The sequence below is a fragment of the Camelus ferus genome, chromosome 13, assembly GCF_009834535.1.
Source record: "Camelus ferus isolate YT-003-E chromosome 13, BCGSAC_Cfer_1.0, whole genome shotgun sequence".
In the NCBI taxonomy this organism is placed as follows: domain Eukaryota; kingdom Metazoa; phylum Chordata; class Mammalia; order Artiodactyla; family Camelidae; genus Camelus; species Camelus ferus.
The window spans coordinates 58,226,182-58,244,163 of NC_045708.1; the positions used below are offsets into that span (position 1 = coordinate 58,226,182).

Sequence of the window (17,982 nt, forward strand, 5' to 3'; positions counted from 1 at the left end):
TTCAAAGGTAGCTTTATTTATATAATATCTTTAACTTATTTTAATAAGTTAAGATGCTTAATGGCTATAATTATTTTTGTTGCTTTTTTCACCTAGAATGGAGTAGTAGTTATGGCATTCTATGCGGAAATACTGATTTCTAAATCCACTTGGGCTCTTTAAAAGGAAATAAAAATGGTAGCGCCAGAAGGAAAATGAATAGTTAATTGTGGAGGAGGAGAAAACCTAGCTCAGTACTTTGACTAGAGGCAGCTGGGGAAGTGACGTCCTGTAGCATTTGCTGTTCTAGAAAGTGCAGAGACACGTAGTGAAAATGGGAGGACCCAGAAGGAGGCCGTCTCCCGTGTAGTGTATATTTATCTGTAAGTGAGCTGTTGGAGAAGGAATTAAATACAGAGGCGCTGTCTGCTTGCTGCCTTAAGACAGCGAAGCTGAATTGCTGATTTGCTTTAACTTTTAAAACCCCCAGCTTGTTTATTTTTCTTAGAATCATTGTATTGCTAAGACTGGGGACGCTGTTTTCTTTCACAAAGGGAAATCTAAGTTCATTTCAAGGCGTTCGAAATGGGGAAAGACTATTATTGCATTTTGGGAATCGAAAAAGGAGCTTCAGATGAAGATATTAAAAAGGCTTACCGCAAACAAGCCCTCAGATTTCATCCGGACAAGAACAAATCTCCTCAGGCAGAGGAAAAATTTAAAGAGGTCGCAGAAGCTTATGAAGTATTGAGTGATCCTAAAAAGAGAGAAATATATGATCAGTTTGGGGAGGAAGGTAAGTATCCAGTGTATTTCTTTCTGTCTCTCCAGCTCTGTCTGTCTCTCTCGTTTTCTCTCTCAGCCTCTGGTTATTAAATTCTCTAACATCAAAAGTAGAAAAGCAAATAGTGGATAAAAACAAGATTTTATCTCTGATCATATGAATGAATGTTACACAGCTATGAATGAAATGTACTTGTTTGCCTTTTTTTTTTGATTTTGACATTCTGTAGTATATTCTACCATTAAGTTTATGATATTAACATTGTATATTTGAAAAGAAACCTTAAATTCCCATACCCATTAAGAAATTGTGTCAAAAGTCTTATGCAACCTGTTTTGTTTTCTAATGAATTTTCTGCCAGAACTAAAAAAGATTCTTTGACAACTTAAAATCTTAAGCTTGGCAGTTCAAATTCTGGATAGTCTATATTTCATTCACAAAAACAAAAGAAGTATTTTGCCTTTCTTATGGCAAAGCTAGTTTAGATTAAACAGAACAGAATCGTCTCTCTGAAGCAGAAGGCCCAGGCATTCAGCTCTAGTTGTTTTTGGCATTCTGCCTGGAGAGGAAAGAATTTTCCTGATGTCATAAAATACCAGAACAAGTTTTTAGCTTAATTGTAAACAGTAATTGTGTGCCAAGAAAATGAGATCTCAGAAATACAGTTTTTGACCTAAAATGGCCACCTAGTTAGAACAATTATTGTTTTACTTTTAGGTAACATTATTGTTTTGGAAATTTTCCTGTCTAAATATAAAGGAAAACATGATAACTTCCCTTTCCTCTACCTGCCATACTTTCGTTTCTTGCAGTGTGAGATCAGAAACTAGTTGAATATAGTAAATGGGGGTAATTTAAGACTTATCATTCTGGATTTTAAATTAAGTTTGTCTATCATCTGCATATAAATGTAGCTATAAAGTAAGACTATTTTAAATTGCTAATTAACAACAACAGAAACACTTTTAATTCCTACAGGTTCTGGGATTTTCAACTTTTTAAACCAGGACTAAGTTATTTTGTTATTTTTCTCCCAAAATGTTCTTTTTAAAATCACTGTAGTTGTGAAACTTTTTTATTTTTTGCTTCCTTTATTGCATTTAATATTAAAATTTCCTACTTAGAAATATATCCTTTAAAATACAGTGAAGCAGTGACTGCTCATTTTGAGTTAAAAAGTTAAATTTAGATTAAGCAGGGTGGTTGTGTAGAGGTTTTTTGGGTTTTTTTTTTTCTTGTTTTGTTTTTTTCTTTTTGATCTACGTTGCCCCCAATTGCAGTTTCTGCTGCTGGTTTTGCTATGACGAGGACCTGCAGTGTCAGGTTCTTACAGAGTAAATACTGAAAAAAGCAAATAGCGGGCAGTTCAGTCCTGCTTCTTCCTTATAGCCACACTACTCAAAAAAGCTATGATTTGGTTCATTTGAAAACACTAAGCAGGATTCTGAGATACTACTAACCATATACTACTCTTTCTGAGGAAGTTATTTTGTAATTTTGTGAAGAAACCCATAAATATGGAGTAACACTATAAATTCCCAGGAAAAAGCAAATATATACATCTCACTAATAGCTTGTTTGTCTATGACCAAGCCATAGATTCAGTGTTTGCTGAGGATACATGTCTTCTGAACGTTAAAGTCACCAAATGATATATTTTTCTTGGCTTAATATTACCTCTTAGTATTGTTTTTCTTGAGTGATGTTTCTCCAGTTTGATTTTTACTGAGCATCATCAGTGAATGAATTTTTTAAAAACTATAAAGCAGGATCATCTCTGTACTCTGGACCTTTTTTTCTTATTGACTCAGATAATTGATAGAAGCAGTAGAGGTAATAGGGGAGAATAAGTTTTTAATTTTATTTCTGGGGGTAATTAGATTTTTATTTTTTAATTGATTTTTAATGGAAGTACTAGGGATTGAACCCAGGACCTTGTGCATGCTAGGCATGCACTCTACCACTGATCTATACCCTCCCCCACCTGAGAATAAGTTTTTTAAAGCATTGAAATATAATATTTAGAAATATCATTTTCTAGTTATGTTACTTTAAAATACAAAGTTATTTGTTTTTTTTAGAAATTATTCTTCCTTTACAGAAAAGCATTATATTTATTTCTTCTTTATTCAGAATATCTCATTAATTTCCTTTAGGTATACTGTGAAAATGTGGGAAAATATTCTTTTCTCTTTGCCTTCCATTGATCTGTTTGTGCCTGTTGGCCTGGTTCTGTAGCCCTGTGTGTTTCTCCAGAAGTAACAAAATTATTTTAGGACTGTGGGGCCATTACTAATTTACCTGATAAACTTCCCCTCCCCCCAACTATTACATTCTCTTACAAGGCCTGAGACAGTGGGAATAAGGAACCATGAACTGAAAAGTGTATGAGTTGAAATTGCTAAATTTATATATTTAGGACCTAAGAGAACCAGTGATCCAGTTTATTCATGTTTTAAAAATCTCTAATATCCATGATTTTCAATGCTGTTTTTTAAAAAAAGTTGAATAAAAATAGGGATATTTTAAATTTATCATATGACCCAACATTTCTACTCTTAGGAACCTATAAAAGAGAAATGAAAATATAGTTCCACACAAAGAACAAAGACATGTACATGAATGTTCATAGCAGCATTATTTGTAAAGGCTCCAAATGGAAACAATACAAAAGTATAATTATTTAGTGAATGGATAAACAAAGTATAGTATATATGTATATGTACACATACACACACATTGGAATACTACTTAGCAACTAAAAGGACCAATTTAATAAAACATGTTACAAAATGGAATAGCCTCAAAAACTATGTTAAATAAGTCAGATGTAAATACATATTCTGTGATTCCATTTATATGAAATGCATGGAAAAGACAGACTTATAGAGAAAGAAAGCAGATTAGTTGTGGACTAGGGCTAGAGGTAGGAGCAGGGATTAACTACAAATAGAAATGAGAGAATTCTTTGGATTGATGGAAATGTTCTGTAATGGGATTGTGGTGATGGTTGCATAATTTTACAGATTTACTAAAACCGCTGAATTGTATATTTACCTTTGGTTAAATTTATAATAAATAAAACTATTTTTAATAAAATAGAGACATTTTCTCCATAGTTGAATCATTTGAAAATAAAAAATATAGAATTATGGAAATTTAAAATCGTATTTTGAACCAGTCTCTCCCCTAAAGTTTTAGATTTTGTTCTGAATTGTTTAGTGGAAGTCAACAAAAGTTTGTATCAAAAGACTTTAAAAAAAGGTTTTCAGGGGAGGAGGGTATAGCTCAGTGGTAGAGTGCGGTGCTTGGCATGCATGGGGTCCTGGATTCAGTCCCCAGTACCAGCATTAAAAAATAAATAAATAAACCTAATCACCCCCTAAAAAAAGTCTAAAAAAGAAGATTTTCATTAACACATCTTCACAGTATTCAAGTTCTCTAACATTTCTTTTTCTTTATGCTTTCTTTTTTAATGGTTTAGTTAATAACTTTAGTGAATCAAAACTGTTTAAAGGATTTCATTATGCTAGTAACTCTGTAGGTATTGTTATAAATCTGGATTTTTACATATTAGATCTCCTTAAAGGAAGTTACTAAAGCCCTATAATTTTTTTTCTTTGAAATCCTAATTCTTCTCCAGAGCTGCTTCTTTTGATAAACTCTTAGTCAACTAACTAGTGGAAATTATCATTATGGACAGTATCCCAGACTACTAATTGTTTTTGGATTGCGAATTGATTGTTGATTGGTTTTAAAATAATAGCAGTCTTGCTACAGCATAGGTAAATGTTGATTCTGGAGTACATTCCTTGATCACACAAAGTGATGATGGTGTCTAGAAAACATTTGTATAGCAGAGGGAAACCAGCTGAATATTAAAATTTTCCATGAGCAGTCAAAATGTATATAGTAAAGAGTTGACTGTGTAGTTGATGACAGGCTTGTTACAATTCAAGTGCTGGGCAGTGCAAGTGATACTTGCATAATAATTCACATTCTATTGGTGTGAATTTTGGTAGGATTTTCTCAGTCATAGTAACTTCGTTATTGACTATTTAGTGTCAAAGCTCCATTGGAGGTTGTTTGTTAGTTTTGATAAACATCACTTCAGACAGGAACTCTGTAATCCTGATTGAGTTAAACCATTTTTGGCAGAGGAGGTTTTAGGGAAAAGCCAAACCCATGATGTAATAAATTAAAATGTTATTCTTTCTTTTCATGAATCCATTATAGGTCCAAAACATTCAGATTTTTTCTTCTAGAAGGCTAGATTGGGCAGGCTAATTTACTCAATTTATTTATTAGCTCTGTTTAATTATTATATTTGTGGATGAAAAATGAAATGATTGAAATAATTTAAAAATTGGTTTAATCACATTGGTAATGACTTTAAGTTATATACATATCCTATCATTTAAAAAAAATCTATTACTAGTTTTTTTTTTTAACATTTGGAGTTGTAACTGTACCACTAAAATTTATAAAAAGAAGTTTTGGATGAGCTGTGTGTTAAAAGTCCTTGTTCTGCTTGTGCTTATCATTCTGTTTCTGCAAGGAATATCCCTGAGGATGTGTCATTCAATACATACTTTGACAATTTTCAGATTGTTAGATTTCTCTTGGTCTCTCCAGATTTCTATTCATGGATGAAGGTAAAAATGTAAACATCAGTTGAGACTGTTGGATGAAGCAAAGTACATGTATATCTTTTAGTGGAAGAAGCCAAATAGAATAAAATACACATATTCTCTGTGAAAGCACACTGAGTGATTCCAGTAGACTTTTTTATTATTAAATTTCTCATATATATATGATTATACTTCATGTTACTTTGGCTTCTGCCTCTTCTCTATCCTGACCCTCAAGACACATTTAGTTTTCTCTTCAAAGACTTAAAGAATTAGTTCATTCTCATTATTCAATAAGCAAATTCATTTTCAGTCCTATATGCGTGAGCAATGCAAAAATGAATAAAATACATTTCCTCCCCTCAGATTACTCACTGCTTTAACATGTTGGAATCTCTTAGTTTAATTCTCTTGAATTTTTTTTACAGTTTTATAATTTTTAGATTCTGTTTCTTCCTTATTTCCTTGGTCAGGAATGCCCATAAGGCTCATTCAGACACTTGGCTGATACCGTAATGATATAAATCCTTGTCAGTATTTCTCCCTTAAAAGATCACTATCCTGTTGTTTTGTGGGTTTTAGTAGAATCTTTCTTTGGTATGTAAGGGAAAATGCTGCTTCAGATATGTAATCTCTTGTGAGCTATGTATTACTTTGTTGAACCTTAAAGAACAGGGTCAAAAAGTCACTATCTTGGTGTCTGAAGCAGGTTGTCCACAATAGATGGAAATAACCAGCTCAAAGGCCTTACATGTCAAGAGGTTTTACAGCTCTTGATTTCAGTCTTCTTTCTACACGCTGTTGAAGCTAATGCTATATGTGGTATGCCTAGATAAACAATTTCATTATGTAGGATAGGGGTAACAATTTTAGCGTCTAAAATTCTTTTTCAGGGGTTTCTGTTACTAGACCTTTTGCCCTTTCTGCCACAAATGAGTTCTATTTAAACTCATGAACAGTGAAAAATAATCTGAAATAAAGCTAGTTAGTATGAATATAGTATTTTATATTATTGATTTGTGCTCATTGATGATAATGGTACTTATAAAGCTTTAGGTTATGCATTTTGCATTGATTACTGAAGACTTTTCAACTGACATCTTTGGAAAACTTAATTTTATATATTTCAGATTATCAAACCAGTAGCTTATAAGATAAGAGTTTCCCAATTTTTATTTATTTTCTTATTTACCTGTGGAACAAAGATCCAGGAACAAGTTATCATTAAAGATGGGGATTTGGAGGAAGAATTTGAAAGCTAAAAATTTAACTTAGGATGAAATGATCAGGCATTATGTAGCTGTTCTGTATTGAGTTATAATGGCATTTCTGGCCGATAGTAATAATATAGCAATTTAAGTTGGCCAAAGTTTATTAGTAATGCAGTTTTTGAAAGTTTAACTTTCAAGAGTTGTAAGCAATATTCTAATCATGCTTATCTCTTCATTTAGGATTAAAAGGAGGAGCAGGAGGTTCTGATGGACAAGGAGGTACCTTCCGGTACACCTTTCATGGTGATCCTCATGCCACATTTGCAGCATTTTTTGGAGGTTCCAACCCCTTTGAAATTTTCTTTGGAAGGCGGATGGGTGGTGGTAGAGATTCTGAAGAAATGGAAGTAGATGGAGATCCTTTTAGTGCCTTTGGATTCAGCATGAATGGATATCCAAGAGACAGGAATTCTGTGGGGCCATCCCGCCTCAAACAAGATCCTCCAGTTATTCATGAACTTAGAGTATCACTTGAAGAAATATATAGTGGTTGTACCAAGCGAATGAAGATTTCTCGCAAAAGGTTAAACCCTGATGGAAGGAGTTATAGGTCTGAGGACAAAATTCTCACCATTGAGATTAAAAAAGGATGGAAAGAAGGCACCAAAATTACTTTTCCAAGGGAAGGAGATGAAACACCAACTAGTATTCCAGCAGACATTGTTTTTATCATTAAAGATAAAGATCACCCAAAATTCAAAAGGGATGGATCAAATATAATTTATACTGCTAAAATCAGTTTACGAGAGGTAAGTTAGTAGGACCCAGGGTTCTGAAACAAAACAATTATGTATCCAGTCTTAGCGAATTCATCTAAATAATAACTAACATTTATTTAGTGCTGACTATACATTATTTTTAAAATTTTCATAAGGACCCTCTGAGGTAGTACTACTGTTATACCTCATTTATGGATAAGATTATATTTTCTAAGTTTAGTTATTTCTACTAACAATTCTAACAATTTAAGTGCCAATTTTAAGTGCTAACTGGATTATGTACCACGAGGCCTAATCTGGGCTAACTCTACTCAGTTTTCACAAATATGGTTTATGAGATCTGCATTGTAATCTCATCACTTTATTCCATGTATAAGATTTTTTCCAGAATTGTTAACTTGCAGTAATAATTATATTAAAAAAATGGTATTAAAAGACAAAATAATTGGCTCACACAGACACCTCTCGTCTGTGTGGCCATTGTTGCCTATGGCAGCATAACCTAGTAAACTCCTTTCCTATTTTCAAAAACAAACAAAAACAAAATAATTTATAAGGGTACTGCTTTAATACATGAGTTCTCATTTGTTCTATCTTTAGGAACTATTTCTTAAATTTAACGTAAGTCTGCAAATATGGCCATGGCAGTTCCCTGCTTAAAATTTTTAAATGATTCCACATAGCATCCATCGTAAAGTCTAAACTCTTTAGCTTAGAATAAAAGGTTGTTTTTAATCTGATTTCTACCCATAAATGTACCCATGTGCATTTCCCTAAGTGTGCTGTGTTATTGTCCTGTATGCCTCTCTGTCATTGTCTGGGCTATACTCTGTGAAACACTGCTATTCCTCACTCTACCTCAATACCTGCTACTGTCCAGTGCTTCCCTCAGCATTCTGTACTCCCAGAAACTACAGGGGTAAGTTAGGTGCCCTTTCTCTCACAAAAAACTTCTGCACATCCCTCTGTGCCAACTTTATACTATATTTTAATTACTAGTTTACTTCTGAATTCTTTGTGCACTCCTTGAGGTGGGGTCAGTGTTTCTAGTCTCTCCCTCTATGCTCAGCATCTGGCAGGAATGTATGGCATATAGCAGGCACTCAGTAAATATTTGTTGACTAAAACGATAAATTTATTCCTCGTCCTAACATTTTCCCTCTGGAGAAGTATGTGGTTGCTCCCAGCTTATTCTTTGCTCTCCTGGATTTCTCCCTCCTCTCTTCTCCCGTTCCATTCCTGCATCTCGAATGTTGTAACAGCAGCCTCAAACAATCCATGTCGTTCCAGGGCAATGTGGGAGACATTTTTTCCTTCTCTTTTCCTTTCTTGCCCCTTTCCCCTTCTCCTTTCCTTTTGTAAAATGTCTGATTACGTATTGCCTGAACGGACTTTCTAATGGGGAAGAAGTCTTATAATTATTGATATCCTTTTGGAGGTTAAAAACTTAACCTTAATGGTATCATCCTTTACATCTGGTAATAGTTTTGTTTAGACTTTTAAGTTTTGATGTTTGGTCATTTTATTTGGTCCATTTTAGGCATTGTGTGGCTGCTCAATTAATGTGCCAACAATGGATGGAAGAACCATACCTATGACAATAAATGATATCGTGAAACCTGGAATGAGGAGAAGAATAATTGGATATGGGCTACCGTTTCCAAAAAATCCTGACCACCGCGGTGACCTTCTAATTGAATTTGAGGTGTCCTTCCCAGATACTATATCCTCGTCATCCAAAGAAGTACTTAGGAAACATCTTCCTGCCTCATAGAATGAGGAACTTTGTTACCCATATTTTGATAAGGCACTGAAAATACAAAAGGACTGGCCGTTTACTGATGTAGATGTGAATTCTGTATAAAGACATGTAAATTATTTTGAGAGTTCATTAAATTGCATGAATAGAGACGGGTCAAATAAGTAGGCAAAAGGGATTTTTACAGTTGGAGATGAAGAGAAAACCATTCACTATATTTTATTTCATTTCTCCCAAGTCAGAAATTTTTAGTATTTTGTTTACATGTAAAATTTGTTTTTTGGAGTTAGTGGATACATTTCTAATAAAGTGCTAGGCTCTCCAAGTACTTTATTTCTTGTATCTTTACATTATCAGTATGATAGTTTCTCATTTATAATGGAAATTTAAATTCTTAACTGAACTATACATGTGATAGGTATTTCTAGAAAATAAAAACCCAAGTCACTTGGAAATCTGGTTAGCTAGATTAAAATCACCATATGAAATGCTGCTATAGGGCTGGTACCCATAAAAGAATATCCTAATGCATTTGTTTCATCATTTTCATTTTAAAATTATACTGTAGCATTTCTTGATAACATAGCTGTAATGTTCTTAAGGCAGACCTATTCTTCATAAAAAGGAAATTAATGGCAATTTATCTCCTGTGGAAATCCCAATTGCCTGTATTACTGATATTTTAGAAATAGGTTGTTTTTAAAATACCATATGTAATTTTATGCAAGTTGACTATATATCTTGGACTTAATAAATTATAGGTACATTTTATTGTCCACTAGTTAAAAATAATTTGTTTGATAATAAATGTGTTTTTAGAGGAAATATTGTTACTTGGAATTAATTTTCCAATTACACAGTCTTCTGTAACTTACTCATAATATGCTGTATGTATCTTATGCAATTTCCCTAAAAAGAATGAACTACCACTATGGTGTTAAACCAAAATATGGGGAAAATAAACACTAACTGCTGCTTATGAATGATGTTGCTACTACTTGTTATGCATATAAATATTTTACTTTTTCCCTATGTATAGATTGCATTCTTAGGTGTTTTAATTTTTTAAATATATTTACGTTTAAAAACTTGTTTTGTTTTCTGTTTTATACCTATAGTGAGAATGATGTTTTGAAACAGTTTTTGGTTCAAAAGTAATTTTCAGGATGATGGGTATATATACAAGGTGTATTGGATCCTATCACCTTTTAGCAGACTATGACGTCTTCTTTTAGAAATTCAAAAAATAGGTTTTAATCACCATATACTTTACAGCTTTATTGAGATATAATTCAAATGCTATAAAGTTTACCCTCTTAAGGTGTAGAGTGGAGTGGTTTTAGTATAATCACTGAGTTGTGCAACCACTTTCTAATTCCAGAACACTTTCATCACCGCAGAAAGAAACCCCATAACCATCAGCGCTCATTTCCCATTCCTCCAGCCCCTGGCAAACACTAGTCTACTTTCTGTCTCTATGGATTTGTCTATTCTGGACATTTCATATAAATGGGGTCAAACAATATTTGGCTTTTTGAGGGGGCTTCTTTCACTTAGCATGATGTTTTCAGGGTACATCCATGTTGCATCATGAATCAGTACCATACTTTTTTTTTAATGACTGAATAGTATTCTATTACATGGGTTTACCACATTTTGTTTATCCATTCATTAGTTGTTGGGCATTTAGGTTATTTCTGCTTTTTGGCTATTATGAATATGCAACTGTGAACATTTTGGACCAAGTTGTTGGGTACAGAATTTTTCAATTTTCTTGAGTATATACCTAAGAATAAAATTGTTGGCAATAACCACATACTTTAGTGGCAGATGGAAAATGCTTGAAAATGCAAGAGAATTTAGCTAATCATGGGTCTTATTCCATCTAATTTATAAATGATTCCTTTTTAACTTTGTTTCTTGCAATGACAGTTGAAACTCCTTAGGGAAGTATGAACATCATGGAAATTTTCTCACTAGTCTAAAGAGATAGAGCTGAAAAGCATCAGTCAGAGTAGTGGGTGTGGTTTCTATTTTAAAACCACTGTCATCTATTGTAATTTTCTTGATTAAGCAATTTTCTCCCAAGTTAAAAAAATGATTTGTAGACTAGATATGTGGATAATCTTTGGATTAAAAAAGTGTTGTTTTTTTTAAAATACAGAATTATTCTTCTAGTAAAAAAAGTTAATTTGCATTGCTGTATGAAAACAGTATACCAATATCTTTCTTGTCTTAAAGGATACTGATAATGCCTTAGCATGCAGTGAGTGCTCAATTTTTATTTTGCTGAATGTTAAGTTAATATAAAAGCAAAGTTTTAGAGTTTCCTTATTTAAAGTTATGAAAATACTTTTGATTTTAAAATGTTCTCTTTGAATTCAATCAGGTTCTTGGGTACCTGGAGTAGTTTGGAAGTACTGTAGATCTCAGTAAGCTAATTGATAAAGGTGTTTAACTCTCTTTCCTACAAGTAAAATTTTATTCGTCCATCATCTCTGTAGCTTTTAGAATTTTGGTTTATGTAAATGTAGTTCTTAAGCCATTCTTATAAAGAGGAAACTGGAGATTTGGGAAACGAGAAGGAGATAAAGTGAATGACAGAGGAAAATGAGAAGTTTTAGATGCAACCTTAAACATGAGAAAGAAAACTAGAGGCAAAGAACTCCACTCCTGTTTCTGTTAAAGGGATGGCACTGAGATGAAGACAAACAAACTGGACCAGAAGTACTGTTGTGACATTGAATTGTAATGGGAGCTCAGTATTAGAGAAGAGTTTGGGAAATGTTTAGTATGTTTATCTAATAGGTTAAAGGATGCATAATATTTTAAATCTCAAGTGTATATTTTTCATCTCTAGTATTGGGGAATGGAGGGGTTCAAGAGATAGGATTAACTGAGAATCATAAAATATGAAAAATATGAAACATTTGGAAAGAGCTTAAGCTTCTTTTTTTCCTAATTGCCTTCTTCAGATGCCTATTATGTCTAACAAAGTAAAAATAAATTTGCAAGCATCTCATTGAAGCTGTGAGAATGGGAGATCTTGAAAAGTTTTTAGCGAGCAAGGAGTGGTAAACTATGTAATATTTATTAGTAGTTAAAAATACGAACTATTGTTCTGTTTTAAAAACTATTGCTCTTTTAAATTAATACAACCTTCATTTTAGTGAGTCTAAAAGCTTAGCATTCTATCTAAAACTTCTATTTTTCTTAACAACTTAAATTCCTCAGCTAATTGTTTTCCTACCAAATGCCTTCAGAACCATAATCCTCTCAACTGGGGAAGTAATATTTTACTGTGGCTTTTATAAATTACACTCCCTTATTAAAGCAACCTTAAAAATTGGCACAGCCTACTTCAGAGTAATAACTATACAACAGGAATAGTTAAACATTTTATGCTTTTCCCCCCCAAATATTTGATTCATAAAACTTGGAGGAAATTTTTCAGAAGTTAAAATTGGAACCCTTAGCAGGTAATGGGGACTTAGTATTATTGGAAAGTTAGTTGCTGGTTGTATAGATTTATTTTCATCCAGTTTGAAGAAGGTATACATGATGACCAAGTGGAACTTATTCTAGGTATGCAAGACTGGCTTAGTATTTAAAATTCCTCCAGTACAGTGTTGTTCTGACTCACCAACTCTGTGCTGTTATTGGCAAACAGACTACATTTCTATATGTTATAGTCAATATATACATATTATATACATATTGTTTTATACAATTGCTTTCTAAATCAGTTAAGAGAAAGAAAGAAGAACTATGCATTTGCACTGTCTTTTACAATTACCTCTACTAGGGCTCTCTGTTCATGTGGATTTGAGTTACTGTCTGGGGCCGCCTGCTTTCAGCTTGAAGATCTTCTGTTAGTATTTCTTGTAAGATGGGTCTAAAATCAACAAATTCTCTGTTTTTTCTTATCTGGGAATGTCTTTATGTTGCCTTCTTCTTTGAAAGATAGCTTTGCTGGATACAGGATTTTTTTTTTTTTTTTTAATTTGTCTTTTTGGGGGGGGGTTGTAGATAATTAGGGTTATTTATCTTTTAATGGAGCTGCTGGAGATTGAACCCAGGGCGTCGTGCATGCTAAGCACTCAATCTACCACTTGAGCTGTCCCCTCCCCCACCAGGATTCTTGATTGACAGAATTTTTTTCTTTGAGCATTTTTAGTATGTTATCCCACTGTCTCTGGTTTCCCTTATTGTTATAAGTAAGCTGATTTTATTTGGGTTCCATTGTAAGTGATGGGTAATTTATCTCTTGCTACATTCAGTATTTTCTCCACGGATATGTAGAGTGTTTTTCAATAAATTTGGGAAGTTTCCAGCCATTATTTCTTTAACTATTTTTTCTTCTCCTTTCTTTCTCTCCTCTCCTTTTGCTACTCCAGTTTTGCATGTATTGGTGCACTTAATGGCGTTCCACATTTTTCTGAGGCTCTATTCATTTTCCTGTATTCTTTTTTCTCTCTATACTTTGGGTTGCATAGCCTTTATCAGTCTATCTTCAGGTTTGTTAATTTTTTTTCTGCCAGGTCAGATCTATTGTTGAGTGTCTCTAGTGAATTGATTATTTCAGTTGTGCTTTTAGCTCTAGATTTTCCATTTGGTTCTTTTTCATAATTTCTCTTTATTAACATTCTCTGGTGAGACATCATCATCCATAATTAATCATGGTTTCCTTGTTTTCTTTGAACATATTTAAGGGCTACATTGAGGTTTTTGTCTGTTAAATCCAACATTGGTTTGCTGCACAGGCAGTTCTTTTGCCTTTTTACTTTCTGGCATAGAGGTCATACTTTCTGTTTCTTTGTATTCTTGTTATTTATTTTTTGATATTAAGCATTTTCAATAATATAGCAACTCTATGTACTAGTCCCCATCTTCTTTTAGGACTTGTTATTTACTCGTTTAGTGACTGAATATTTTAGTGAAGTCCATTTTCCCCTGTGATGTGAAGCCTCTGATGTTGGTCTTTAGAGGCTGCAGCCTTGAGTAAGCTCAGTCACCCTGGGATGACAGTGGTTTTAGTAAGGCTCTTTTTGTCTCTTTCCCTGACCACACCCAGTTGTTAAGCTACACTGATTGCTGATGAATTCTCCATTGTTTTCAACAATGCCCTTGGGCCGTAAATTGCTCCACAAACTGATTAAATCAGATTCCTCTGAAAGAGTAGTTCTGAAATCTTGTTTGAGATTTGTTCTGACCCCAGAAGGGCTCCTCCCACCTGTCTCTTTCCTCCCTCTGGGACTAATGCTACTGATGGTGGTAGGGACAATGTTGCTCTTCTTTCTGAGCAACACTCCTACTTTAGGAGCTGAGTGCTGGTGGGGTCGGGAGCAACTTGAGAGTGGCCCCAGGTCTCCTCAGCTGTCTCTCTCAGCATGGAAACCCTGGCCCATGAACCAGTATAAGGGCACTGCTGCTCCCAAGGCAGATCCTCCATCCCAGTGCGGGAGTGGGAGAAGGGGTCCCCCAACTCTCCCTCACATTCACCCAGAACCGAGCCTCAGCGACAGGGCGTGAGGCAGGATGAGGAATGCTCCTGTGCCTTCCCAGGAAGCTAGCCCTTTGAATGGGTAATTCCTCCCGTTGGAAGAACAGGGGTCTTGGCTGTGGCCGTCTGGAGTGGAATTTCCATCTCAAGGAGTTGGAAGAGGGAGACGTAGTGTGGGTCTTGGTTCAAATACCACAGATTCTCACTATTCTTACCACATTTTAGTAACTTTTCTTGAATAAAAGTTTCTTCACTTGTATGCCACTAGAACAATTTCTAGAGACCAGCTGTTCTAAAAAACAATTTTCACCAGTTTCACTAGGAAGTGGAACTGAGGAGCCTCTCATGCTGTCTCATACCTGAGCTTAATAAGGTTTAAATCCTAACAAATTGAAAAAAGTTTCTTGAAAGAGTGATAGGTAAGTTGTTTGTAATATGTTTCAGTTGTTCATGTTCGTGCAATTATTTTGTTGTTGTTGTTGTTGTTGTTGTTATGTTTTGGGGGAGAGGAAATTAGATTTATTTATTTACTTACTTTTGTTAATGGCGGTACTAGGGATTGAACCCAGGACCTTGTGCATGTTAAGCATGCGCTCTACCACTGAGCTATATTCTCCCTCCTTGTGCAATTATTAAAATGCCTAAACTAGTAGTGATGTGCTTAACAAAATAAATTTGGAGAAGGAAGATGGATATGCCTTTATTCTTTTTTTATGAGTAATGTTTTTGCTCACTTCTGAAGTATAAACTGAAACAAAGTACATAATAATATACAACTAGAAATTGGTCTATTTAAAATATGACCCACTAATGAAGGAAAGTGAAATGAGGTGGGAAGAATACTATTAGGCATCAGGTTTTACCAGTAATTAACATCTGTAACCTTGGGGAGGTGGTTTAACCTCTCTAGTTTTTCCTCATTGATAAAATAAAAGGTTTAGTAAGATGATCTCTAAGTCCTAGGAAACTTGAAAATTTTGTATTTCTAACAAGGAGAAATACGGAATGATGACTTCAAAATTTTATTTTATTTTCAAATTATTTATTTATTTTGCAGCAGGTCAAATTTTAAAAATTAGGATACAATGCTATCTATAGTGTATCTATAGAAAAAAGGCTGGAAAAATACAAACCAAAATGTTTAAGTGATAATCTTGAGATGGTGGAATTAAGGGTAAGTGTTGCTTTCATTTTATTTTTAAATTTAAAAAATTTTCTTCAAGGAACACATGCTACATTTATAGCCATAAAGTTGTTTTATAATGACCCCTGTATAAAGTTACATTGCATTAAGCAAGAAAGGGTACAAATGTCTTCAGAGGTTAACTTGCTTGTCCAAACTCACACAGCCAGTATTCATTCAACACATTTTGACTGGCACCTACTCAGATGTCAGGTGCTGTTCTGGGCATGGGGGAGGCAGCAGTGGACACAGACAGCTGGACTACATTTCCCAGCCTCCCTTGCAATGAGGCGTGGCAACGTGAATAAGTCTCATCCAGGAACGTGAGCAGCGTACTACCTTCTAGAGCACACAGAATCTAGCCTGTTTTTCTTCCCAAGTCAAGAATTAAAACATTGCTAGGACCCCAAAACACCCTGTGTGCTCTTTCCAATCTTAACCTCTTCCTTCCTTCCCTTACAGGTAATCAGTGACCTGATTTCACAGTAATCTTTGTCTGGCTTTTTGTATACTTTCCTCTGTTCTCCAAAGTAGTTATAATAGTGTTGTCAGACCTCTTACATACTGAATATAAAAACAACATCTCATTGTGCTCTTACTTTGCATTTCCTTGATTACCAGTAGTGAACAGTTTTTCGCATACTTACCGCTTGTTTGTGTTCTCTCCTTAGTGAAATGACTATTCCTGTCTTACATTGGCTTCTCTTTTCTTATTGTAGTTCTTTATATATTCTGGATATTAATGTGTTGTAAATATGTCCTTCAAGTTTGTGGCTTATTTCTATATATTCTCATGGCATATTTTGATGAATAGAAACTCTTCATTTTTAATGTAATCTGGTTTCACAATCTTTTCTTTTATGATTTGAACTTTTTGTGCCTTCAGAAATCTTTATCTACCCTGAAGTCCAAAAGATACTCTTTTATATATTCTATAAGTTTTGAAGGTTTTAAAAAATCTCACTTTAAAAATTTTAATCTATCTAGAAGTGCTTTTTCTGGATGGTGTGAGTCAGGGCTCCAGGTTCATTGTTCCCCTCTAGATAATCAGCTGTCTCAGTATCATGTATTCAACAGACCATCCTTGTCTTGGTTGATCAGCAATGCCACCTTGGGTATTTCATCTTTCAGATGAAAATACCAGAAGTCTAGTAGTGAACATTATGGTGGTTCTATCAGATTTTAGCTCCAGGTTCAGGCAACAGGGAACTTGAAAAGATGGAGGAAGGGAGGGGGAAGGGAGGGGTGGGGCAGAGGGAGCAGCAGGTAGGCAGGTTCAGAGTAGGGGCATCCAGTGGGCATTCATGCCTGGAGCCCCAGCCCAGCCTGTGCTGGAGCCCATGATTGCCTTTAAAAAAAAATAAAATATTTGAATTCATGGTTTCTAACAAAGGATTTTATTTTATACATATTGTTTTTATTTTAAAATTTTCAAGGTATCAAAATAAAATTTACTTATCACTTTATCAAAAAACCTTTGTTTAGTTATTAAACAAATATTTACTGAGCATACTGAGTGTATGTTACTGTTGTAGGTCCTAGGGATACAGTCCTACCACTAAAGACCTTATGTTCCCATCATGGAAGATAAGAAATAAAAACGTTAAAAAATACTGTATTTTTGGATGATCATTAACGTTCAGAAAAAAAAGATAATGTGATAGAGACTGACTAGTGGGGAAAGAGGAGTGCTACTTCTTAGGTAGAGCAGTCAAAGCATGCCTCTTTAGAAAGAGTGACATTTGCACTAAGATATCAATAATGCAAAGACAGCAGCTGTCCAAGACCTGGCAGGACAGCATGTAAGGAAAAAGGAAAAGCAATTATAAAAGTCCTGAGATGGGAACTTTTATTGAAAAGAAGAAAAATACATTTAAGATTTATTTTCAAATTCTGTTGATATTGTTTCCTAATACACACCAAAGAGGCAGAAGATAATATCAAAGGAAGAAAATGAAAGTAGAAAATGTCAAGTGTTGGCCTCTGATCCTGGCTTTCATGGGCTACAGAGCCTCAGTCAAATTTCTTTTCAGGCTGATTTTCTCCATTTGTAAATGGAGAACACTTACTACTTCCTATTAGAATATGGTACTATATAAAGAATGCTAGGTATGGACAGGATGATATTAAAAGAAACGTTTACTTAGACATTT

At 34.2% G+C, this 17,982-nt stretch overlaps 1 protein-coding gene across 1 annotated transcript; it reads left to right on the forward strand.

Annotated features, from left to right (window-relative positions):
* The first annotated feature begins 276 nt into the window (after positions 1-276).
* DNAJB4 (DnaJ heat shock protein family (Hsp40) member B4) lies at positions 277-10,235 on the forward strand. Its single transcript, XM_006186986.3, has 3 exons — positions 277-775; positions 6,846-7,414; positions 8,925-10,235. Exons 1-3 carry the CDS (start codon positions 565-567, stop codon positions 9,156-9,158), a joined length of 1,014 nt encoding a protein of 337 aa, XP_006187048.1. The 5' UTR covers positions 277-564; the 3' UTR covers positions 9,159-10,235.
* Positions 10,236-17,982: the final 7,747 nt, after the last annotated feature.

Bases quoted from the DNA above. Each gene is read 5' to 3' on its own strand.
- DNAJB4 (XM_006186986.3), top strand. From the start codon at position 565: ATGGGGAAAGACTATTATTGCATTTTGGGAATCGAAAAAGGAGCTTCA. The intron at 776-6,845 runs GTAAGTATCCAG...CTCTTCATTTAG, and splicing joins TGATCAGTTTGGGGAGGAAG to GATTAAAAGGAGGAGCAGGA. The intron at 7,415-8,924 runs GTAAGTTAGTAG...GGTCCATTTTAG, and splicing joins CTAAAATCAGTTTACGAGAG to GCATTGTGTGGCTGCTCAAT.